General features: G+C 45.0%; 1 protein-coding gene across 1 annotated transcript in view; it reads right to left on the bottom strand.

Moving 5' to 3' along the window:
• The window catches only part of CPPED1 (calcineurin like phosphoesterase domain containing 1), a 72,230-nt gene extending 47,949 nt beyond the window's left edge, over window positions 1-24,281 (bottom strand). Inside the window, exons 1-2 of the mRNA XM_082200148.1 lie at window positions 24,121-24,281; window positions 12,665-12,883 (exon numbers count right to left, since the gene is read on the bottom strand). Coding sequence (XP_082056274.1) covers window positions 12,665-12,883; window positions 24,121-24,187 — 286 coding nt within the window. The 5' untranslated portion in view covers window positions 24,188-24,281. The remainder of the gene's footprint in view (window positions 1-12,664; window positions 12,884-24,120) is intronic.
• Between the last annotated feature and the right edge of the window lie 708 nt (window positions 24,282-24,989).

Genomic DNA, 24,989 nt, shown 5'->3' with positions numbered 1-24,989 from the left:
CCATATCATAATCTGTCAACAGACTTCACCCGGAATACTGTGTCTACATCTGGGCACCACAGTTTAAGAAGTATATTGACAAGCTAGAAGGCATGCTGACATCAGCAATCTACACTACAAAAAGGGTCTGGAAACCAAGCCTTATGAGGAATGGTTAAGGGAGTTGGGTATGTTTAGCCTGGAGAAGACTAAGTGGTGATATGATAGCCCATCTTCAATTATTGTTCTTTTTTTGCCAAGCAGCTGCTGAACGATGACAAAGAAGTATTGGAACCACATCATGTGACCCTGCCTAACCAGGTGACAGACTTTGGCATTAAAGTGGTTGGAACCTATAGCGCTCAATGGAGATAGCTGCTTTCTGGTCTAGGTTATTTACATACGTTATCTTGAAAGAGCAACAGGATCAGGTTGAACTCTGCTTTACCCACATTCATTGATGACATGAGACATGGCCTCTCTATCTGGCCTTCAGGACTTTCTGCAGGTCACACCTCTTCTTTCCAGGCTGTTGTTGTTGTTTAGTCGTTTAGTCATGTCCGACTCTTCGTGACCCCATGGACCAGAGCATACCAGGCCCTCCTGTCTTCCACTGCCTCCCGCAGTTTGGTCAAACTCAAGTTGGTATCTTCGAAAACACTGGCCAGCCATCTCATCCTCTGTCGTCCCCTTCTCCTTGTGCCCTCCATCTTTCCCAACATCAGGGTCTTTTCCAGGGAGTCTTCTCTTCTCATGAGGTGGCCAAAGTATTGGACCCTCAGCTTCAGGATCTGTCCTTCCAGTGAGCACTCTTTCCAGGCTATACACCCCCAAACACAGGCTTTGTTTTGCATCCTCCTTGAGTGTTCTTTCCTGGTTGGAATGTATCCTCTGATAATGCCTTTTGCTTGGATGGATGGAGAACAGAGGGCTGAGTGTGTGCCTAATATACAAAGGAAAAATCTACATCACTTGCTCTGGATGTTACTGGCATTATGTTCCTGGAAAGCAATGCAATGTTCAGGCTCAAAATGTTTTTGCAGCCCTAACACACCATCTCCGGGATTCCATCATACACCCCCCCCAAAAAAAAATCAGGTGAGCGGTCTTCTTTTGTTTTGTAATGCCTTGCATGTTTTATGATTGGCACCAAAATTTCTCCACCCGCCCACTCAATTTTATAATAGAAACTGGTAGGGGAGGGGAGGGACAATGGTCAGCCATTGCCTTGAGCATGGGTAGGCAAACTAAGGCCCGGGGACCGGATCCAGCCCAATCGCCTTCTAAATAGGGTCCGCGGTCGGTCTGGGAATCAGCGTGTTTTTACATGACTAGAGTGTGCTTTTATTTAAAATGCATCTCTGGGTTATTTGTGGGGCATAGGAATTCATTCATTTTCCCCTTCAAAACATAGTCCGGCCCCGCACAAGGTCTGAGGGACAGTGGACCGGCCCCACTGCTGAAAATGTTTGCTGGCCTTGAGGAAGGGGATGCGACTCTGTGACTGACAAAAGAGCTGCCCAATCAGTGCTGTGCTAATCTGGCTTCTGAAAACCAGAGGAAAATGTTTTTCCCAAGTTCACTGCAGGGCAGGGCAGGAAGAAGAAGGAAAAAATGGCACCTGTATCCAAAATGCAACAAATGCATTTTGAAGCAGACTGACCCGTTGAAATTATGTACATGGCAGTTATGACTTCTGCTGATGTAATACAGTCCATTTGATACAGAACAACAGCATGGCCTCCTAACAACAAAACTATAATTTGCTGGAGTGGGGGTGACGCATGCACCTCCGTATTTCTGGCAAAGTCTCTACACTGCAAATATCTATCTGATGAAATGCATGATTAAACTCCACAGTTCTTGGTAGTGCTATACATGGTCACACAATAAAAAAGAAAGCTTCTCACACTACTACTAATAATGATCCCAAGTACAAACCAATTTTAATCACCCTCTACATAACTGAAGACATTGCCACTGATTACTTACTTCCTTTTAATGGCTCATAATGCGCTCCCAAGTGTTCTGCTTGATTGCATCCTAGTTTAGCTGATAAGGATGCTATTTATTGCCCCCAGGCTCTTGGAATCCTAGGAAGTCGCCATGTGCCTCGGCCTCGACACCAGAGCAGCTCAACAGCAGCTGTGCTTTGGCCATTCTTTTCCGAAGAGGAGGCACCACTACTCAGAGGCAGACCACACGCTTTGAATACAGAAAGCCTCAGGCTCAACCCCTGGCCATCTCTGGGGCCAGAGGCCTTGGAGGGTGAACCAGCCACTGAGTCCTCAGAGGGTAGACCAGACATTCTACGGGGCAAGGACAAAGGTGCCAAAAGGTCCAGGACCAGGTCAAAGAGCAACATCATAGCATGGGTTCAGCTGAGGTCCAGCTCTGAGGGCCTTCTGGCGGTTCCCTCACTGCGAGAAGCCAAGTTACAGTGAACCTGCCCTGTGGAACGCCCCCCCCACCAGATGTCAAAGAGAACAACAACTACCAGACTTTTAGAAGACATCTGAAGGCAGCCCTGCTTAGGGAAGCTTTTAATGTTTGATGGATTACTGTTTTTTAATATTTTGTTGGAAGCCGCCCAGAGTGGCTGGGGAAGCCCAGCCAGATGGGCGGGGTATAAATAAAAAATTATTATTATTATTATTATTATTATTATTATTATTATTATTATTAGTCTACAGACCCAGAATTGCCAGGCTGCTTGTGAGTAAGCAACCCCTGAAATTCCTTTACTACCAGCAGCCAGAGTTGGGGTGTGGTCTCGGACAAACCCCTTCAACCTTATCATACCCAGTACCCCTTTTTTTGCCCTAGCACACACTGGGGCCCCTGTTTCTCAAGCTTTAGCCATATATTTGCATACCGGAAGTGCTCCTGTTGTAACCCACTTTGGAGCAAGGCATGACACATTGGTGGGTCCCGATCCAACCGTTGATGACCAGTAGCCTAGGAGGTTGCAGTAGTTAAGGTCTCCCTCTTGAGCATTCCTGTTTCTGGAAGCAACACAGGTCTCTGATTCCTGGTTTTCTTGTACCATGCGCCTTCACTGGAGGTCGGATGGCCATCTGTCTTGGGTGCTGTAGCTTTGATTCCGGCATTGCAAGGGGTTGGACTAGATGATCCTTGAGGGGTCGCTTCCAACTCCACAATTCTATGCTATTCAGAGGAAATATTGCCTCTTTACTGTAAAGACAGAGCACAGCCATCATGGCTAGTGGCCATTGACAACCTTTTCATCTATGAATTTGTCTAAAAGGTAAAGGTAAAGGGACCCCTGACTATTAGGTCCAGTTGTGACCGACTCTGGGGTTGCAGCGCTCATCTCGCTTTATTGGCCGAGGGAGCTGGCATATAGCTTCCGGGTCATGTGGCCAGCATGACCAAGCTGTTTCTGGCGAACCAGAGCAGCGCACAGAAACGCTATTTACCTTCCCGCCAGAGCGGTACCTATTTATCTACTTGCACTCTGACGTGCTTTCGAACTGCTAGGTTGGCAGGAGCAGGTACCAAGCAACGGGAGCTCACCCCATCGCAGGGATTCGAACCGCCGAACTTCTGATCGGCAAGTCCTAGGCTCTGTGGTTTAACACACAGTGCCACCTGCGTCCCTTATGAATTTGTCTAGTCCTCTTTTAAAGCCATCCAAGTTGGTGGTCATCACTGCCTCCCGTGTGAAAGAGTTCCATAGTTTAACTATGCACTGTGTGAAGAGGTATTTTCTTTTTATATGTCCTCCTGAATTTTCCAACACTGAGCTCTGTTGGTTTTCCACGAGTTCTAGTATTATGAACTTAACAACTCGGCACACTACACAACCACAGCAATTTAAAAAACAATAACGCTAAATTAGTCCATCTCTCTTTAAAAACAATCAAACTCCAAAAACCTGGGCACCAGTCTTGTAGCTGCATGAATTTATCACCACATAAATTTGTTTCGTATATTCATTGGCTCCAAGGAGACAGCAACCAAAACGCCTGCAGATCAGAGGCCATCAATTTTGTAGCCTGAATCCACGACTGGATGCATCTTGTAAAAATGATTGTGCGGGGGCAGGTTGTGTTTTAGGATTACCAAAAGTCAGTGTCTCTCCTCCCTCCCCCCCACAACCTCAAATATTATATTAAGAAACAGGAGAAAAGATTTATTCAAATCCTTAGAAGAACAACAGACTTAATTCCCGCTTTCCTGTGACAATTTCCTTAATCAGGTCATTTTCTTCATTGCAATCAGCAGCAGAATTATTTTTGCATCCCATCATTGCTTCGTTCTAATTCTGGAAGCCCTTGAACAAAGAACACTATTTAAAATAATACTAAATATTTTTAATTTTTTTTTTTAAAAAAGCTAGAGATTCTAAACCAAGACACACACACACACGGAAAGTTGTGTAAATACTAAACTCTGATCTAACCCACTAGCAAGCGGGAGAGTAGAGTTAGTTTAACTCCCCATATACATGGCACTACTGTTTGTAGCAAGGAGGCAAACAGGGCTGCCTCTGAAGACAGTGCAGCAACTTCAGCTGGTGCAGAATTTATCAGCCAGGTTGCTCACCAGGCAAGCCACTTTGAGCATATACAGTGGTACCTCAGGTTACAGACGCTTCAGGTTACAGACGCTTCAGGTTACAGACTCTGCTAACCCAGAAACTTTGCTTCAGGATGAGAACAGAAATCGCGCGGTGGCGGCGCAGCAGCAGGATGCCCCATTAGCTAAAGTGTTACCTCAGGTTAAGAACAGTTTCAGGTTAAGAACGGACCTCCAGAACAAATTAAATTCTTAACCCGAGGTACCACTGTAATGCCAATCCCAGCCTGGCTGCACTTGCCTGCCAATTAGTTTCTGGGCCTTATTCAAAGTGCTGATTTGACCTATAAAGGCTTAAACGGCACAGGATTGCAATACATCAAGGATCACCTTTCCCCATATGAACTGACTCAGACCCTGCAATCATCATTAGAGGCACTTCTTCATGGGCTTCCTCCACGAGAGGTCTGGGTGGTGGCAAAATGAGAACGGGCCTTTTCTGTGGTGGCTCCCCACTTGTGGAATGCTCTCCCCAGAAAAGCTCGCCTGGCCCCTTCGTTACACATCTTTAGGTGTCAGGCAAAACTACCGTATTTTTCGCTCTATAACACGCACCCGACCATAACACGCACATAGTTTTTAGAGGAGGAAAAGAAGAAAAAAAATATTCTAAACGAAACAGTGGATGTATGATTTTTGTGGTTCATGCTGTGGGCACAGACATGTGATCTGACAGTGAGTTTGGGGTAGCCCAATGCAAAAATCCTGAGGATCCATGTGGATCCATGCTTTGTAACCATGTTTTTGCACCATTGCGGCCCCAGGCAACAGTGGGTGCGTGATTTTTTTGGTGCAAGCTGTAGCCATGGACATGCTATGTGATCTAATGGTGAATTTGGGGTGACCCAGTGCAAAAATCCTGAGGATCCATGTGGATCTGTGCTTTGTAACCAGGCTCTCTGTCCCTCTCTCCTCCCTACTCAGTGGCTCTTCTCCCACTTTGCTGTTTCAAAGCGAGCAAAGTGAGCCACGGAGGAGGGAAGGAAGGGGAACCATGGATCCTCTGCTCACGACTGCAGCAGATCCCCCCCCCGCCACCCACAGGCATTCCCTCCATAACACGCACAGACATTTCCCCTTACTTTCTAGGAGGAAAAAAGTGAGTGTTATGGAGCAAAAAATACTATTCTCCCAGGCCTTTGGCTAATTAAACAATCTACAGCCTTTTAAACTGTGGGTATGTGAGGCTAGTGTTTCCGTTTGTTATTATAGTATGCATTTTTTGTGTTTTCATATTGAAAACCTCCCTGTCATCTTTGGATGAAGGGTGATATAGGAAATAAATGAATGAATGAATAAGATAAGATCAAGCATATATTTTCCCACTAAGCCCTGGGCAGGCCTTCTAACAGAAATGGGAAGGACTAGCTCTGTTAATGTCTCAGGTCTGATTTCCAGGGTTGGGTTGGCAACACCCCTCACCTTAAACCCTGGAGAGGTTCTGTATGTCAGTGTAGACCAGGGTTCCCCAAACTACAGCTGCTTTTGGACTACAGTTCCCATCACCCCTGACCACTGGTTCTGCTGGCTAGGGATGATGGGAGTTGTAGCCCAAAAACAGCTGGAGACCCTCGTATGGGAAATCGTGGCATAGACAATGCTGAACTAGATGGAGCACCGGTCAGATTCAGTGTAAGGCAGCTTCCTATGTTCCTATGCAGGGAACCAGTCACTGTCCCTGATAAGTCCTTGCTGAGATCTTGGGGATTCACACCACTTGGGTTGAGTCTTGCGTCATCCTCCGCAACTGATGGCATTTGCAGTCAACTGAGACACTCTGTACTTAACCGCTTGCTTTCACATCCTTGGACACAACTTAGCTAGCCATTAGCGCTAGTTTTCCTCCTCCCCCCTTTTCTTTTTTTAAAAAAGACACTTTTTAATAATGCATGGCCGTGTGCAAAGCCATTTATCCCCAAAGTAATCCGGATGGCACAGAAGACTGTTTGAAGAAGTAGGCGCGAAAAGACCTCCAGAGGAAGAAGCGGTTGCTCTTTCGCTTCCTAGCTAGGGCTCGAAAACAGCGCAGGGGGCTGCTGTCAATGTTTACACAAGCGCAGAGCAAACACGGCAAGCGGCGCAGAAGCGATCTTGGCTGTGTTCAATATGTTCCGTTTAAATGTTTTATAAGTTGTGCGACTAAAATGTATATTTGGTAACATTTGGCAAACCGAGGGGAGAAGGAGGAGAGGAGAGAGCAGCCCTTTTGAAATATTATGGGAAGTGTTACACTGTATTCTCGTTCTCTATAAGCATTGCGTCGTCATAGCTCAGTGGTAGAGTGTCTGCCTTGCAATCAGAAGTTCCTGGGTTCAGTCCCCGGTATCTCCAGGTAAGGCTGGGTGATAGTATTGTGTCGACAGTACAGTGGTACCGTGGGTTAAGAACTTAATTCATTCTGGAGGTCTGTTCTTAACCTGAAACTGTTCTTAATCTGAAGCACCACTTTAGCTAATGGGGCCTCCTGCTGCCGCCAGAGCACGATTTCTCTTCTCATCCTGAAGCAAAGTTCTTAACCCAAGGTAATATTTCTGGGTTAGCGGAGTCTGTAACCTGCAGCGTTTGTAACCTGAAGCATATGTAACCCGAGGTACCACTGTACTGAGATGGATGGCCCCATGGTCTGAATCTAAGCCAGCTTCCTAAGTGCCTCTTCGTACGGAAGAGAAGGCTTTCAACAGCCACTAGCCTTATGGCTATGTTCTACCTCCACTATCAGAGACATTAAGCCTCTGATTACCACCTGCAGGGAACTGCAGGTAGGCAGAGTGGTGTTGTGCTCATGTCCACCTGCAAGGTTCCCACTCACCAGCCACAGTGAGAAGAGGATGCTGAACTAGATGGGGTCTGATCCAGGAGGCTCGCTTTACCTTCTTCCTGCTTCAAAATGCTCTTAACCTGTGTAGTTAGCATATGACTCATCTTATTTGCTGCTTGGTTGTAAATAAAACCTCTAAGCAGTTTACAAAAACAAAATTTAAAGTTGTCCAAATAATCTTTATTAGTTTTCCAGTTGCATATTCCACATACACATAATGTGTTGCATTTTACATTTATACTTGCTCCTAAGCGCTGACTTCCCTCCTTCCTTCTTCTGTTTTTTTATATCACATATACGGTAATTTTATCGCATTATTTTCATCCATTTTGTATATTGTTATTCATTTTCCATATTATATCCACAAACAAATAAATCCTCCTGTTTGTACAATTGTTGTTGTCTGTCTATATTCATTTACAACTACAGTGGTATCTCAGGTTACAGATGCTTCAGGTTACAGACTCTGCTAACCCTGAAATAGAACCTCGGGTTAAGAACTTTGCTTCAGGATGAAAACAGAAATCGCACAGCAGCAGCGTGGCAGCAGCAGGAGGCCCCATTAGCTATAGTGGTGCTTCAGGTTAAGAACAGTTTCAGGTTAAGAACGGACCTCCAGAACGAATTAAGTTCTTAACAGTAACACTGTACTGTTAGTTATATTAATCTCCTTATACATTTTGCTTCTTATTATTTTCATTAAGAGTGACGGATAATGAAATTTTAAAGTTATTAGTAAAAGATACAGTTATAAACAAGAATAAAAGGGAATAATAACTCAAATCTACAATATGCTAAAACTGTAGATGCTGCCATGCTAAAGGGTTGATTTCTTACAAGCAACCAATGAATATTATGCGACGCCTGTAACAGTGCCATTTTCACAGATCAAAGCGGTCAAGAGGGCATATCCTAAGGCAATCCCTCAAGTTATTAAATTCATATTCCAGTTTTCTGCCAAGGAGCTTAAGGCGGCACACATTGTCCCCATGCTCCCATTTTCACCATAACAGCCCTGTAAGGAGAGGTTAGGCTGGGAAACGGTAACATTAAGAGCATTAATTGAGCCCTACTGTACCGTAACAGAGGTCCATCTCGGATCCACCATCGCATTCCTGACAACAACTCACCAGTTGCTTCTGGGAAGCCCACAACGAGGACATAAAGACAAGCGACCCTCTTTCCTAGGTTTGTTCTCCATCAACAGGTATCCAAAGGTACATTGTCTCTAAACCTGGAAGCTCTATTCAATCACCATGGCTAGAAAGAACATAATAATTGCCGCTGCTGGATCAGCCTAAAATCCTCCTCACCCTCCGCCATCTCATCCAGAAACTTTTTTCCTCTGACAATGAAGAACTTGGTACCACAGGCGCAATATCAAATGCCCCACTTGCATCAGAGCACTTTAAATGAGCATGGCCTTCCCCACAAAGAATCCTGGGAACTGTAGTTTCTTAAGGATTCTGAGAGATGTGAGGAGACCCCTGTTCCCTTCACAGAGCTGTAATCCCCAGTGGCTTAACAATCAAACCCTTCTTCCAAAGGAACCCTGGGAATACACCCCAGGCATGTCAGTTAAGAACAGGAGAATCTGTCCATTTCAGTTTCTCATTTTTTTCACTCTTATGTTCACTTCTCCACATCAGTTGTGATTTTTTAAAAAGCCAGTGTGGAAATTCATCAGCATTTTAGTGCTCGTTTGTCCTAACTGCATTTTGTGTTGAGTTTTCCCTCATATGTATATTTTTGCAAAGCAGTTTTCTCCAATATAATGCATGTTTCTAGGTTATTTGCACTAATATATATGCTTTTCTGTACACATTACTTGGCTGCAGAACAGCACTGAAAAATTCAGAGACATGCAAATTTCAAAGAAGGCTGCGTTTCAGTTTGCGTCGTGTTTCAAAGTGCAAATTATTTGAGCTCGCCTTTAAATGTGAACTGAATCGAACACCTCCCACACCCCTAATGCCAGTTCCATACAGTGACGACTCCTTATTTTCTGGATGGAATAAGCAAGTGACACTTTGGAAACTCGTAACAATGCATCTCTGTGTAGATCTCGTCACGGAACATGAGCAATTTGTAAGGTGCTGGGGTGACGTTTCAATAAGACAGAGAGGTTGAAGGCAATTTGCCCACATATGGAAACAGAACCATTTGCTACAAGGAATCATTATATTAATATATTTTTTATGTCCCGTTGTAAGCAACAGGTGAGCCATATGGAAGATTATTATGGAAAGGAGCGGGGAGAGGGAGAGGGAGAGGGAGAGGGAGAGGGAGAGAGAGAGAGAGAGAGAGAGAGAGAGAGAGAGACGCAGTGAAAATCGAGGACTGCCATTGTACGAGACAGCCGAACGCCTGTGAGACAAAGCCTCTGGGCTGAACTGCTACTCATGTCATGGAAAGTTCATGAGCATATCAGATGCCGAGGGGGAGTGGGTGAGCAGCTCTTGTGGGAAAGAGGAAGATCAGTTTGGAGACAGAGACATAAATTACTTAGTGGTGCTGTCAAGAAATAAAGAGGTAAGAGAGAGAAGGGGTGTTGGGTAAGCCAGAAAGCTGAGAAGCCCAATGGGAAGGTAAGTTAGGAAGGAAGGAAGGAAGGAAGGAAGGAAGGAAGGAAGGAGGTCAAGGAAAAGGAAGACCAGTGGCAAGGTAACTGGAGAAAAAGACTATTTCCGCATCATGTTTTTATCCTGCTCCCACATCTCCAGGGAGCTCTCTGCACACCACCCAGGGTAGAACCTAAAGCCAAGAGACAGATATTTGCACAAGGTGATACAAAAGGGCTGGCTCAGACAAAGCCACCTTGGTCCAGTAACTCATGGTTTATCAGACCTAGAGTGAGCCATGTACAGGCATGCTGTCTCCAAACCATCTCAGTCCTGCCTCCCTTCAGCGAAGGCGTCCTGGTTACAAGGGAGAGAAGGGGCACCTGCAGCCTTCCAGAGGTGGTTGGACTTCAGTTCTCATCAGCCTCCATTATCATGGCCAATGGTCAGCCCTGAAGGGGCATCTAGCCCAAAGGTTCTCCACCCTTGCTATGAGGCCTCCCTTCAAAGCAGTCTGCCAGTTGTAGGCATGCTGGGAAACTGGGCTTTGAATTTTTATAAGTTAAAGAGCAGTATTGTAGAAATATAAGTTCGCAGGGAGGTAAAAAGAAACTATATAAGAAATATGTAACTGTGCGGTATAAAGTAACGGATAAAGTACAGTGAGATTAATTGGAAGTCAATTTTAAATTTCTTCTCTATAAATTTTATAATTGTGTTCCGTATCAGGAGTATATATGATGATAATTATATTAATCTTCTTGTATCTTATAGTGTGGTGGTTTGTTTGATTTTTCTTTTATTTGTTTGTTTGATTGTATGTTTGTTGACTTGTATGTACATCTGTTTTCTCATAAATGTATTTATTTTAAATATATATATATATATATATATATATATATATATTTGCTTTCGTAGATTTTCACGGGTACAGGAATGCAGGTTTTGGTGTCTTCGGGTGTCTTCCCGTGTAAGAGTCGGGGTGTCTGTGCGACGTTTCGACGAGGTCTCACTCGTCATCTTCAGGCTGGTGCTTTCGGCTTCTTGTTACTGGAACAGAGCAGAATCTGGTGTTTGAGTTCCTATAAATACTGTTGAGGGGTGTGGTGTATAGCCTCCAACGTTCTGGGCAGAGAGGAAGTTCCTAGATTAGTGTTTAAATCACCCAAGGGTGATTAAATCACCCAAGATATCCCTCAAGTAATTAAGGAACAAAAGAAGAAAAGGCACACTAATCTAGGAACTTCCTCTCTGCCCAGAACGTTGGAGGCTATACACCACACCCCTCAACAGTATTTATAGGAACTCAAACACCAGATTCTGCTCTGTTCCAGTAACAAGAAGCCGAAAGCACCAGCCTGAAGATGACGAGTGAGACCTCGTCGAAACGTCGCACAGACACCCCGACTCTTACACGGGAAGACACCCGAAGACACCAAAACCTGCATATATATATTATATATGCAGGTTTTGGTGTCTTCGGGTGTCTTCCCGTGTAAGAGTCGGGGTGTCTGTGCGACGTTTCGACCTCGTCGAAACGTCGCACAGACACCCCGACTCTTACACGGGAAGACACCCGAAGACACCAAAACCTGCATTCCTGTACCCGTGAAAATCTACGAAAGCATATATATATATATAAGTTAAAGAGAGGTATAGAGACGCACCTCAGAAATAAATATATTGGTTGCAGATCTCTGGTTTGTCATCATTATTTCCCAGCACTAAAAAAGAGGTGCAGATTAAAAAATTAAAAAAGACCTGAAGATTTGAGAGGTGCCAAACCAGAGGTAATAGCACTCAGCATATTTTGAAGAGTTGGCCGGGGGGCGGGGGCGGGGGAGGAGGCATTAAACAGAAAAAAGAAGTTCTTGTGAAACAGAACCAACATTGCTCCAGTACAAATTCAAAGCTTCTTCTCACCTAATGCCTTTGTTGCTAGTCTTTGATTGTTATACTTTCTAAATCTATTACGATAAGCATGAGAGGGAGAGAGAAGCTTAGCATTTCATTTTTCAACAGAAGCCGGGCTTTTGATTTCGCTAACAAGATTACTTCACCTAGATGTGGGGTTGGAAGACGGGTAAAGCCCACAGGCCACCTGCTACCCATCACAGTACAAGGAGACATTCAGAAGGAAGAGCTTCCTTTCTTAGGGAACAACTATAGATCAGGAGGTCCCTGGTTCCCTTCCCAGCATCTCCAGGGAGGGCTGGGAGAAACCCCTGCCTGCAATCCTGGAGAGCTGCTGACAGCCAGTGTAGACGATATTGAACAAGCTATGGCCCAATGGGTCTGATTCAGTATAAGGCAGCATCCTGCATTTCATTAGACTACAGCAGGGGTGCGAAGCCTGTGGTTCTCCAGATCTTGTGTTTATTTAAACTATTTATAAATTACACTTCCATACAAAATGTCACGAGCCAAAACACACCGTCACAACAAAAGCATCAAGCACATTAGGGAGAGCTGGGTGGCAGAGAATCCCAGCTTTGAAAGGCCTGTTTGAATAAACACAGTTTTTAGAAGCAGGGCTGACTCCTGCCCAACCTCTACTTGCAGGGAGTTCTTGCTGGACTCTAGTTCCTGACAACCCCATCAAAAAAGGGCAACTATCTGGAATTATGGGAGTTGTAGTAGTCCTGCAGATTCTGGAGGAATGTGCCAGCAGGAACAGTTTCTATCTCTTTTAAAACTATCCTACCTGGCATGCCATGGATGAGATCTCCGCAGAGTACGAAGAATTTCGGTTTGGGGTTCAGCTGGTTAATCGCTTTCACTGCTTGCTGTGTCAGTTTGAGCTCCTCTTCCCATTCGTCGCCTCCATGGTCGCAGTCGCCAATTGAATACGCTTTCATCAATCCAAACTGAGGATCCGCTCCTTGAATGAAGTAGAAAGGGGCTCTCCATTCCTGTTCCGCATCTAAATACATAAAAAACAGAAACACATAAAGATAAAAACAAATGCTACCGCAGTCAGTTGATTCCACACCTTTTCTGCATTAATAACAGCAAGAGTTATAGATTTTAAAGACACTTTTAGGCATTATCACGTTACCCCGCTCCCCTCACTAGTGATGGAGTCTGTCACAGCTTAGTGTGACATCGCAAGACAAGAAAAGGCACTATATCACCCCACTTTTGATTTGAATGACTTGACTACACTGGCAAATCTGTTCTCCAAAGTCATTTTGTATTGATATTGTTCAACTACAACAAACAGACAAGAAACACAGTATTACTAAAGGTAGGTGGGGTCTGGACACGGTGCCTTCCTCACCCGAAGATACACTTTTTAGAGATATTTTCCTAAGGAAAACAAGACACACCCACCCTGAAACACCCCATAGGATTGGGGTCACTGCTCCACTAACAGAGGTTCTAATACTTCATCATAGCCAAGTCCCCCAGGTCAACAGACAATTGGACCGAACCTCAATTAAGAGCCACTTTGCAATGCAAATCTTCTGGCAGCGAGATTAATCACCTTGTCAGCTAATGGCGCTGCCCCAATTGTGCACGAAGAAGTGCAGAATTTTTCCCTTTCTGCCACATCGCGCCAAGCTGACTCACCTGTAATGAAGACCAAAAGACCCGCAAAACTCTCACTGGAACAGCTTACCTAATGCGTAATTGGACAGAGAAATATGAACACAGTGTTTGAAGGGGTCTCAAGTCAAAGCAAAGAACCCCCTAATACAGGGGACTTCCGGGTTGGTGCGATCTGGAAATGGCGGATTCCCTCCGAGCTGTGGAGGGAATCGGCTCAACCGAGGACGGGTCTTGCCGCGCCGGCGACGCGGGGACCCTTAAAAACCGCAGGCGCTGAAGCCTGCGGACTGAAGACTCGGCGGGTGCCTTAAGCGCCCCCCCTGATCCACGAAGAGCCTTTTTAAAGGCTGCGGAGAGGATACGGAGGGTGGCGTGGCACTGAGAGTTGATCGCTACCTCGGTGGAGCAAAGCCGCGAGCCATGACTGGAGAGCGCTGACTTCCTTCCTTGAAATTTGGACTGAAAAGAATAACCCGTGAGTAAGACGGAATTGGACTTTAAGAATATTATCCCGTGAATTTGAGACGACCGGGGTGTGTGCTAAAAGGAAGTCCCCACCCCCCCCTTGCAGACGATTTAAAGCAATGATATAAGAGCTAAGCTGGAGAGCCTACCCCTTGAGGGGTGAGTTAAAAAAGACATTAACTTCCAAGATTTGGCAAAAAGAAATTTTGAGCTGGAGAGTGGAGTTTTGGAAGCTTTTCTTTTTGTTGCAAACAACCCCCCCTCCCGGGCCCGGGAGCGTCCTGTTTTTGAGCTTGTGTAAGAGGTGCGGAGTTTGACAGCTGTCAAAGCTGTCAAACGGACAGTTTAGAGCGGAAAAATAGTCATTTAAGATCCCTCTGGACTAAGATGAGTTATAATTGAACTAAAATTGTTGTAAACAAAGTAATAACAATAAGTTAGAGGATTGTTGGAGAAAAGACTAATAAGTAACCAGATTCCCTCTAGGGGGAACTCTGTGAAACTACAATGGCTGTGGATGGAAAGTTACTAGTGGAAATCGAAAGAATGTTTCATTTGGTGGGAATCTTACAAGAGCAGAGTCTGGCTATGAACAAACAACTCATGACCTTGACTTCTGGAATAAGCAGCTCTGCTGAATGTATTGAGGACTTGAATGAGAAAGACTCCACAGCTGAATCGGAAATGATATCTAAAGAAGTGGAAGAGACTAAACAAGAAAAAGAGAAAGTAAAGTTGGAAAGTACCAACCAGAAGCTGACATCTGTGGAATACAAGCAAGGAGACTTTTGGATTATATCTACCACAAATCTGTGAAAGATGCAAAAGACGAAGGAGGAGGTCCCGGGAGTTTATGGAATACAGGAACTTAAAATAAAGAAATATGATTGGGACCTCCACTCTGACTCTGGCTCTGAAGATGCAGGCTTTGTGGAAATTTTCCAGCAGCTGCTTTCAAATGTCCTTGTGGGAAGAGAATATGATTTGATGGAAATAGAACTCTTTTCAGATTTGATGACCGACATAAAGGACTACCAACAAGACCGGCGGAGAGGGACTGAAAGAGACTTGAAAGCCTCGGACATGAGGAACCCAGGCTAAGAACTGCTATTCTGGACATCTATTGGGAAGGGACGAAAACCGGGGATGGGAGGGAGGGAAGAATAGAATTTTAAAAACACTCAAGACCTTTGGGTTTGGTTAATATGACCTTTAACTAAGACAAAATGATAAATCGATGGAAGGGAATTTGAGTCCAACTTAGGAAAAATTTATATTTCTTTATAAAAGAGGTAATATTAAGATGGCTAAGAGGAGAAATACCAATTTGCTGACACAATTTTGGGAATTGGGATGCACGAGGGGGGGTGGGGGGAAGTCAGGGAACAGGGTTAGGAAAGTAGGATTTTCTGAAATTATACATGTTTTTGTCTTTTGTCTTTTTTGTGTGTGTTTTGTCTGTATAAAAGGTGAAAAACCAATAAAATTTTTATAAAAACAAAACAAAACAAAGAACCCCCTAATACAAGGCTGCCTTAAAGAATGAGGTGAGACACTGCGGCCTGCTCTGCCCACCGGGCTGCTTCAGGCAGAAAGGCAATACAGGATGGCGCTCTCCACAAACCAGGCCCCTTCAGAGGAGCAGGCGAGACAGGGTGGCCCTCTCTAGAGCACTGTCTGCTACAGGCACAGAGGTGGGACAGCTTGGCCTGGGTGGCGCTGTGGTCTAAACCCCTGAGCCTCTTGGGCTTGCCGATCAGGTCGGCAGTTCAAATCCCCACAACGGGGTGAGCTCCTGTTGCTGTCCCAGCTCCTGCCAACCTAACAGTTTGAAAGCACACCGGTGCAAGTAGATAAATAGGTACCGCTGTGGCGGGAAGGTAAACTGCATTTCAATGCGCTCTAGCTTCCGTCATGGTGTTCTGTTGCACCAGATGTGATTTAGTCATGCTGGCCACATGACCTGGAAAGTGCCGGCCTGAAAGTGAGATGAGCACCGCAACCCCATAGTCACTTTTGACTGGACTTAACCATCCAGGGGTCCTTTACCTTTACCCACCTCAGATGCAGAGGAGGAATGGAGAGGCCAATAGAAACCAGCTACCATTTGGCTTCTCCCCTCCCAGAACTGCCTCTTGCAGTGTTCATTCCTCCTGGAATGGACATTACAGTGGACATTACCTCAATGTATTGATAGTGCAGTGGTGAGTCAAAAAGGGGGTGCAATGGTGAGGGTGAGGCCAGCAGGCAGGCCCCACTCTCTCCATGGAATCAGAATTATGGAGTGGATAATGTCCTGAGGGAGCTCATTAATAAATACAGTGGTACCTCGGGTTAAGTACTTAATTCGTTCCGGAGGTCCGTTCTTAACCTGAAACTGTTCTTAACCTGAAGCACCACTTTAGCTAATGGGGCCTCCCGCTGCTGCCGGAGCACGATTTCTGTTCTCATCCTGAAGCAAAGTTCTTAACTCGAGGTACTATTTCTGGGTTAATGGAATCTGTAACCTGAAGCGTCTGTAACCCGAGGTACCACTGTAGTATGACACAGTTGACACGTTCTCTTCTCCCTCCTACTCCCAGTTTCCTGATTGTTTTCTCTGTGTGCTGCTATTTGGGTTGTTTTCTCTGTATGCTGCTATTTAGAGCAAACTGCACCTTTGAGGCAAACAGTTTCTCAGGGAGTGACTTAGAGCAAGAAGACAGTGTGTGTGTTTGTGTTTGTTTGTTTGTGTGAGAGAGAGAGCGCCCTTCTCCTTCCGGACATGTCAAAGTCCAAATCCTGTTTCTGTCTGTCCTGCACCTCACCAGCCCTCCTGACCCCTGCTGCTACTTCACTGACCAGTGATAATTATCATTAACATATGTAGTGTGACCTCAGGAGAAGGGTCAGTAACTCATGGAAAATACTGACAAATATATTACCAAACCAGGCTCTCTTTTTTTTTTTTACTGTGGCAGTCTGAGCACAGAAAAGAGACCACTGAAATTAACTTAACTGTCAAGGTGATTTATCGTTCCGATTCCGTAAACTGTGTTGACTGCTTTTGTTCCATATGCTGAACACGATTGCTTCACACTGTGATAATCCACTGGTGATGAGCTGCGTTGTTCAGAGAAATGTAGATGTAGGAACAGAGAGGCTTGCATATCCAAGTTACATCAGTTGAACGGTATCAACGTTTTGCTATTTCCTGAGTTAGTGACAAACTAGACACAACAGTGGCAGCCTCACATGAAATATACACATGTACCACCATCAACTTTTTGGCAGAAAGGTGATTTACAGAGGCAGCAATGAAGGAAAAACTAAAATAGAGATTTAGGCGGCAATCCTACATCCATTTACTGGGGAGTAACCTCCAATGAATTCTGTGAGACTTACATTTGGGTAGACAAGTGCAAGATCACTTAATTATGTGTCTGCCCCATATAATGCAGGGCAGGGATAGGGGTGTGCCTTGATTTTAATTTCAAAAGGGCACACAGATGAGCAAAGGTGAAGCTAAATCTCTTCCCATGGTCAGTTACCCAAACTGCCCATTTCCTCAGGGTACAGCATCAGAAGTGAGCTAAGCGCAAACTTCTAGAAGCCACAGACCATAGAGAGCGAACAGTATAATGTTTTATCATTATCTTATTTGTTTCAAGAAGTATCAGCCAAATTTGCTTCCTCATTCCCCCGCCCCAAATCCTTTTTTGTGGGTACTTCCAGACATCATGTTTATTGATCATTCATCCTGATTTGTTTTCTGGGAGTTCAGATTACATTGTCTATTTAATGAGCAGGGAAGTTATATTATTATTTATTATATTTAATTTTTTGCCTACCACAAAAAAATGGTCTCAAAGCTGGTTGTGTGGTTTGTTTTTGTTTTTTTTGAGACAATACATTTTTTTAAAAAAAATAACCATTAACTAAAAATGCTTACACTAAAATAACTTTAAAAAGACACAACTTAACCCACCCAACTAAAAGATCAACAACAATTAAGACCAAAATCTCTGGGCAAATAATATCATCGCCACCTGGTATCTAAGGGTCACTAGTGATGACACTAAAATCAATTTGAATCCCATATAGACACCAACTGGAATAAGGATTTGCATTGAGGGGGCTTGTTGAAAGAGGACTGTATTTAGCAAGTGCTGGAGACAATAGAAAATGTGCCTATGTGATGTATTAATAAGTAATACTTTAGTAAATAATGTATAATGGGAGGGGGTTCTAATGGGCAGGTGTCACCACACTAAAAGCCCAATGCCAATATCAGGTAGAATGGACCTCCTCATAGGAAGATATGTGAAGGATGCCCTCTCCTGCAGTATGTATTAGTACAATCCTAATACATTTGTGATGTTTTTATTGTGTGAAGAGTTTTTAATGCTTTGTTGTTGTTGTTGTTTAGTCGTGTCCAGCTCTTCGTGACCCCATGGACCAGAGCACGCCAGGCACTTCTGTCTTCCACTGCCTCCCGCAGTTTGGTCAGACTCATGTTTGTAGCTTCGAGAACACTGTCCAACCATCTCGTCCTCTGTCGTCCCCTTCTCCTTGTGCCCTCCATCTTTCCCAGCATCAGGGTCTTTTCCAGGGAGTCTTCTCTTCTCATGAGGTGGCCAAAGTATTGGAGCCTCAGCTTCAGGATCTGTCCCTCCAGTGAGCACTCAGGGCTGGTTTCCTTCAGAATGGATAGGTTTGATCTTCTTGCAGTCCATGGGACTCTCAAGAGTCTCCTCCAGCACCATAATTCAAAAGCATCAATTCTTTGGCGATCAGCCTTCTTTATGGTCCAGCTTTCACTTCCATACATCACTACTGGGAAAACCATAGCTTTTACTAAACTTAATGCTAAGTTTTCCTTTTTTGCATTAATATCTTTACTGTGTTCATTATGTATAAAATTTCATAACTGTATCAATGTACAACACACACATCTTCTCCCCACCCTCCAGTGATCCAGGCAACAGAGAAACAGGCAACAGAAAAGCACAACAGATATTCAAGATTAACCTTAACTTTTCTGTACGTTCAAGTTGACATTCCTCTGTTGGGGCAACCCGATAGCCTGCCCAAGCACTTTATGAAACAGTTTTAAGAACGAGCCAGCAAATTTCATTCAAGTTCCCGCAGACCTCACTTAAAAAAACCCCAATGAATGCATGCTTTGCCAGAGCATAAGCCTCCAAGTTTCGTTCAGTGACATTTACATTGTGTCTGGACATCCCTTGTGATAACATTTCACTGTAGACTTTTGTGTAACTAGGTGACTCCATCTGTCATCAGGTCTTCTGCAGAATGGAAGGTGCTCTGTTCCAAACTGACAAAACCATCTGCAGGCAGCTCTTTGCCAGAATGGGAATGTGGCAGTAACTCATACACCATTCTGGATCAGGAGATTTGGATTTTGTTTTCCAGAGATTAAATACATTTCCCACAGAAACAGAATGAAGACATTCACAAAGGGTTAATCAAGGCCATGGTTAGCTAAACCCCTGAAAAAATAACAATACAAGAAACGACAGGCAAAAGTAATCGCAATCCCAGAATGGCTACTTCTGCCTTAAAAAGTTTGGGCTGCATGTAACTTTCTCCTTCTTTGAACCCCACCGGCAATTTCTTGGTGCTTTTTCACATACAAAAGGAAAACAAGTAATGTGGGGGAACCATGCAAATTATACGTGGTATGGACAAGGGGAACAGAGACACTTTCCCCCTCATAATATTAGACTCCAGATTCATCCAATGAAGCCGAACAGCAGGAGATTTGTAACAGAATAAAGCTGAACTATGGAATTTGCTATCACAATATGTGATATACAAATTAGACAAGTTCCTTGAACATAAAGCTATCAACCCCAATGCCTATATTCTCCTCCACTGTTGGAGCAGTAGGCTTCTAAATACAGTGGTACCTAGGTTACATACGCTTCAGGTTACATATGCTTCAGGTTACAGACTCCGCTAACCCAGAAATAGTGCTTCAGGTTAAGAACTTTGCTTCAGGGTGAGAACAGAAATTGTGCTCCGGGGGCGCGGCAGCAGCAGCAGCAGCAGGAGGCCCCATTAGCTAAAGTGGTGCTTCAGGTTAAGAACAGTTTCAGGTTAAGTACGGACCTCCGGAACGAATTAAGTACTTAACCCGAGGTACCACTGTACCAGCTTCTAAAAACCAAAGGCAAGGATAGGGTTGTTGAACTCAGGTCCTGAATGCAGGCTTCCCATAGGCATCTGGTTGGCCACTGCAAGTGCAGGATATTAGCCTAGATGGGCCATTGTCGATTCCACAGGTTCTTCTTATGCTCTAAATTCATCAGTGGCTAGAAAATCATGATCTTCAGCTGCTGTGGCTGCCTCCAAGGATGAGGTGCCAGGCTTTCAGGTCTCTATGACAGGGAAACTAGAGTTCCCAGGATTATTTGGGGGGAGTCATGCAATTTGCACTGATTATAATGTATGGTGTGGCTCTGCACTGGTTGATCTGAAAGGGGAGAGGAATGGTTGTGGTGCCCCAACATTTTTGTTTTGTTTCCAAAATCAGCCAATTGTTTGTGGGCCATTGGAAGAGAGGCACAGTGAGACTCTTTTTGGCCTTGGAACTCCCTTCCTTCAGAGATCAGGGCAAAAGTCTCTTTTAAAGAGAAAGAGTAAACATTGAATTGCAGTGGGTGAAAATAGTTTCCAGGCAATTTTTGAGTCTATTTCATATAGAACTGTTCTTACTGTCATCATTTCAAGTGCCATTTTTCACCTTAAGCCTTTAGGAGTGGTTTAAAAACCCAACAAAAATAAGGAAATGGTGCTGCAGAGATGGTTAAAATAAGCACCTTTTAAAGTCTTTCTTTTACAAAACTATCGAGGGAACCTTGCCTCATGGCCAGCCCTGCCACCTGAGAACTTTTATGAAGCAACTACACTATTCACCTCCAATACTTTGGCCACCTCATGAGAAGAGAAGACTCCCTGGAAAAGACCCTGATGTTGGGAAAGATGGAGGGCACAAGAAGAAGGGGACGACAGAGGACAAGATGGCTAGACAGCGTTCTCGAAGCTACAAACATGAGTCTGACCAAACTGCGGGAGGCAGTGGAAGATAGGAGTGCCCGGCGTGCTCTGGTCCATGGGGTCATGAAGAGTCGGACACGACTAAACAAGGACACACTATTCACTCCTTGTTATTCTAAGCTTTCTCCAGTCCAGCAAAATTTAGTATACACTAGGAACACCTCAAAAATCCATTCCCTTTGTCGGCAACTCCAGCTAGAAGTGATTTCCCAAGGAAAGTCCAGTATTAGTTACAGCACAGAATATACCTGTGACTTGTGTACCTTCTGAGGAAGAGAGAGAGGTGTTGGTATGGTGGTTAGAGAAGCCTTTTCAAACCTTGGATCCCCAGATGTTCTCAACTACAACCCCCATAATCCCTGACGACTGGCAAGAAATGATGGGAGTTGTAGTCCAACAAGATCCAGGGACCCAAGGTTGACAAAGGCTGGGTTAGAGTATTGTATTGGATGAAGACCTGGGAGACCAGGGATCAAATCCAAGCTCACTGGGTGACCTTGGGCCAATCACTGCCTCTCAGCCTTCCCTATCTTAAAACTGATGTGGGAAAACCCCACCTAAGGTCCATTGCACAACTGAGTCCTTTACTCACTCATGTGACACCCAGAAATTCTCTAAAAGCAAAGTTTTATTTCTTGCTCAAGCAGGAAAGTGAAGGGATCAGAAGCTAAACCCTGATCCCTGTTTACTCAGTTTTTATAGTGATATAGGTTAGTCATGCAAGACACCAACCTACCTCCACCTTAACTGCAAAGACAGATGTATCCACACCTCAGCTAACTAAGCATTTTCATTTACTCTGTTTAAAGGTCATGGCCTAGCATGCTTCCAAAACTTCCCTTTACACACCCTCTTGTGGCTTGTTCTTCCTCTCTTAAGCTTGCATTTCAGCATCATTTCAATGGGAATACAGGATTACAGACACTCCTAGTGCCCCTATTTTCCAGGGACAATCCCAGATTTACAGAAGTTGTCCTGGTTTCTGATTTGATCCTGGAATGTCCCACTTTTCCTTAGGATGTCCCTACTTTCATCGAAGAAATGTTGGAGGGTATGGTAAAAGTAAAGGGACCCCTGACCATTAGATCCAGTCGTGACCAACTCTGGGGTGCGGCGCTCATCTCGCTTTATTGGCTGAGGGAGCTGGCGTGCAGCTCCCACAGGTCATGTGGCCAGCATGACTAAGCCACTTCTGGAGAACCAGAGCAGCGCACAGAAACGCCCTTTACCTTCCCGCTGGAGTGGTACCTATTTATCTACTTGTACTTTGACGTGCTTTCAAACTGCTAGGTTGGCAGGAGCAGGGATCGAGCAACGGGAGCTCACCCTGTCGCGGGGATTTGAACCGCTGACCTTCTGATTGGCAAGTCCTAGGCTCTATGGTTTAACCCACAGCGCCACCCGCATCCCATTGAGCGTATGGTAGGACATCCCTATTTGCACTGAAGAAATGTTGGAGGGCAGTGCTTTTTTTTCTTAAAAAAATGTTTAGGGGGTACTCTCATTTTGACTCAAGAAAATCACCATTTTATAGTTCAAACAGGGGAAAATAAATACAGTAAATGAACAAAAGTACGAAGATTCACAAAATGTTTAGGGGTATGTGTACCCCTGCGCCCCCCCCAAAGCACTGTTGGAGGGTATGGAGTTATGCGACCCCCGAGTCAAGGAGATAAGTAACTACACAACCTTTGGAAGACATCTGAAGGCAGCCATGTATAGGGAAGTATTTTAATGCTTAATGTTTGATTATGTTTTTATATATGTTGGAAGGTGCACAATATTATTATTATTGAATAGGACATCCCTATTTTCATCAGAGCAAATGCTGGAGGGTATGGGATTATGGTGTCAGCCTGCAACAAGATGGCAATAGTCTGGTCTTGCATTTGTTACAACACAGGGTTGTTGTGGAGATTAAATGAGGATGGGTAGAACCATGGACACCACTTGGAGCTCATTGGAGAAAAGGTGGGATACAAATGCAATCAATCAACCAATCAATCAATCAAGTGGACAGTCTTATTAAACCCATAGGAAAGGAAATAACAAGTTAGCTCTCAACTAGCAACAGCTCCCCAGAAGGTTAGGCTGAGGGTCCCATCCATCACTTGCTGCTTGAAATCTTTTTAACTGGTGATGAGACTGGGGTCTTCTGCATGCCAAGTATAAGCTCTCTCACTGAGCTGTTGTCCTTCTCCCTACCTGACTCACATATTTTGACTGTGAAAGCTCCTGCCCTGAAAAGATGGTCATACAATTCCAAAACCTTCACTTCAAAATCCATGTGACCTGAAAAACATCCTCAGCACCTCGATTTATCTCCTATCTTTCCTCCAAGCTCAAAAAGCGAACACTGGGCGAGTTTGCCTTAGTACCATGTTTTATCCTTGCAACACCCCAGCAAACTACATTTAAAGTAAGACGTGTGTAGGTAATACAGAGAGAAACTAGCTCAAGATCACCGAAGCCTGGGGGGTGGGGACTGCCGTTAGATTAACACTCTAGCCCAGGCATAGGCAAACTCGGCCCTCCAGATGTTTTGGGACTACAACTCCCATCATTCCTGTTAGCTGGTCCTAATAGCTAGGGGTGATGGGAGTTGTAATCCCAAAACATCTGGAGGGCTGAGTTTGCCTATGCCTGCTCTAGCCCACTTATGGCCTCCACATGTTTTAGGACACCCCCGCCATTTCCCCAAAGCTAGAGACAATTAAACCAGCAAGTCAACATTTGGAGGGCACTAGGCTCCCCACCCTGGTGGGTCTAGCCACTACACAACGCTGCCTCACTTCTTTAGCCTCTCCCCTCTCCCTTAACTGCCCCCGCCCCGCCTAAGGAGAGCCCTCGTAGTAAAGCTAGACGAAAATAATAAGCATCGCGTCGTGCCCTTCCTTTGCTAGTCCCCGTTTTCTTCCACCGCTTCGGCGCGCCGCCTATTCCAGTCCCCCATAGCCCAACCGTACGTCGCTGATAAGTATCCGGGCGGAACCGACTCGCCCGGCGGAAGAGTTCCGCTCTCACTTTCCGTACCGAAAAAACCTTGGGGGACAGGGAGATTCTAAAATTAAGTAAATATACCTTCGCGGAAAGCGCTCAGAGTACGGTTCCGGGCTTTTAGGAGTTCATCCTGCTCTTTGCCGGCCATGGCGTGCCTGCTCAACCACCCTAGAGCAAAACCAGACCACCAAACAGGACTGCCCGATACTCCTCCCACTGGTGGGAACGGGAAGGAGCAAACTCGGGAGCAGGAGAGAGGAGAGGCGTGGTCTATGGAGAAGGGGCGTGGTATTAGGGGCCGGGGCGTGGCCCGAAGTGAGTGATGGAGCCGTGATCCCCGCCCCCCGCAGGGCGGAGAGCGTTCCGACGTGCAAAGGTTGCGAGAAAAGCTTAATCATATGTCACAAAAGCAGCTCCTCAGGCTTACACCATGCCTAGGATCTGGAAATGCCAGATCCCAGCTGTGAATGAGCTGTGTCTGCGGTCGCTCAGTCGGCATGGAAAGGGCACTCTGCCCAGGCTCAGAGAGCAAACGCTTGCACCACCGTTGACCTTCGATCGCAGCAGAAAACAGGTTTCGCAGTTTGCAGCAGGGAAAGATCCCCGCGCTCTGCAGAAGACAGTACTATAAAAGATCTTTTCAAAGTGGTGGCTGCCTTGAGGAAGCGGGGTGAAAGGGGAGGGCGTTATTTGCGGAGGTCCTGATCCTGTGTGTGTGTGTGTGTGTGTGTGTGCATTTACTCAGAAGTAAATCCCACCGCGCTCAGTGGGGGCTTGCTTCCAAGTAAAGTGGGTGCAGCATTGTTCAAGGTGCAAGGTACAAAAAGGATTGGCAAGGTGGTGGCTTACATAATACTGTTACGGTGGTACCTCGGGTTACATACGCTTCAGGTTACAGACTCTGCTAACCCAGAAATATTACCTCGGGTTAAGAATTTTGCTTCAGGATG

Source organism: Podarcis vaucheri (genome assembly GCF_965113315.1).
Source record: "Podarcis vaucheri genome assembly, chromosome: 14".
NCBI lineage: Eukaryota > Metazoa > Chordata > Lepidosauria > Squamata > Lacertidae > Podarcis > Podarcis vaucheri.
Note: the sequence above shows the minus strand (reverse complement) of the source record. Positions and strands in the feature narration are given on the sequence as shown.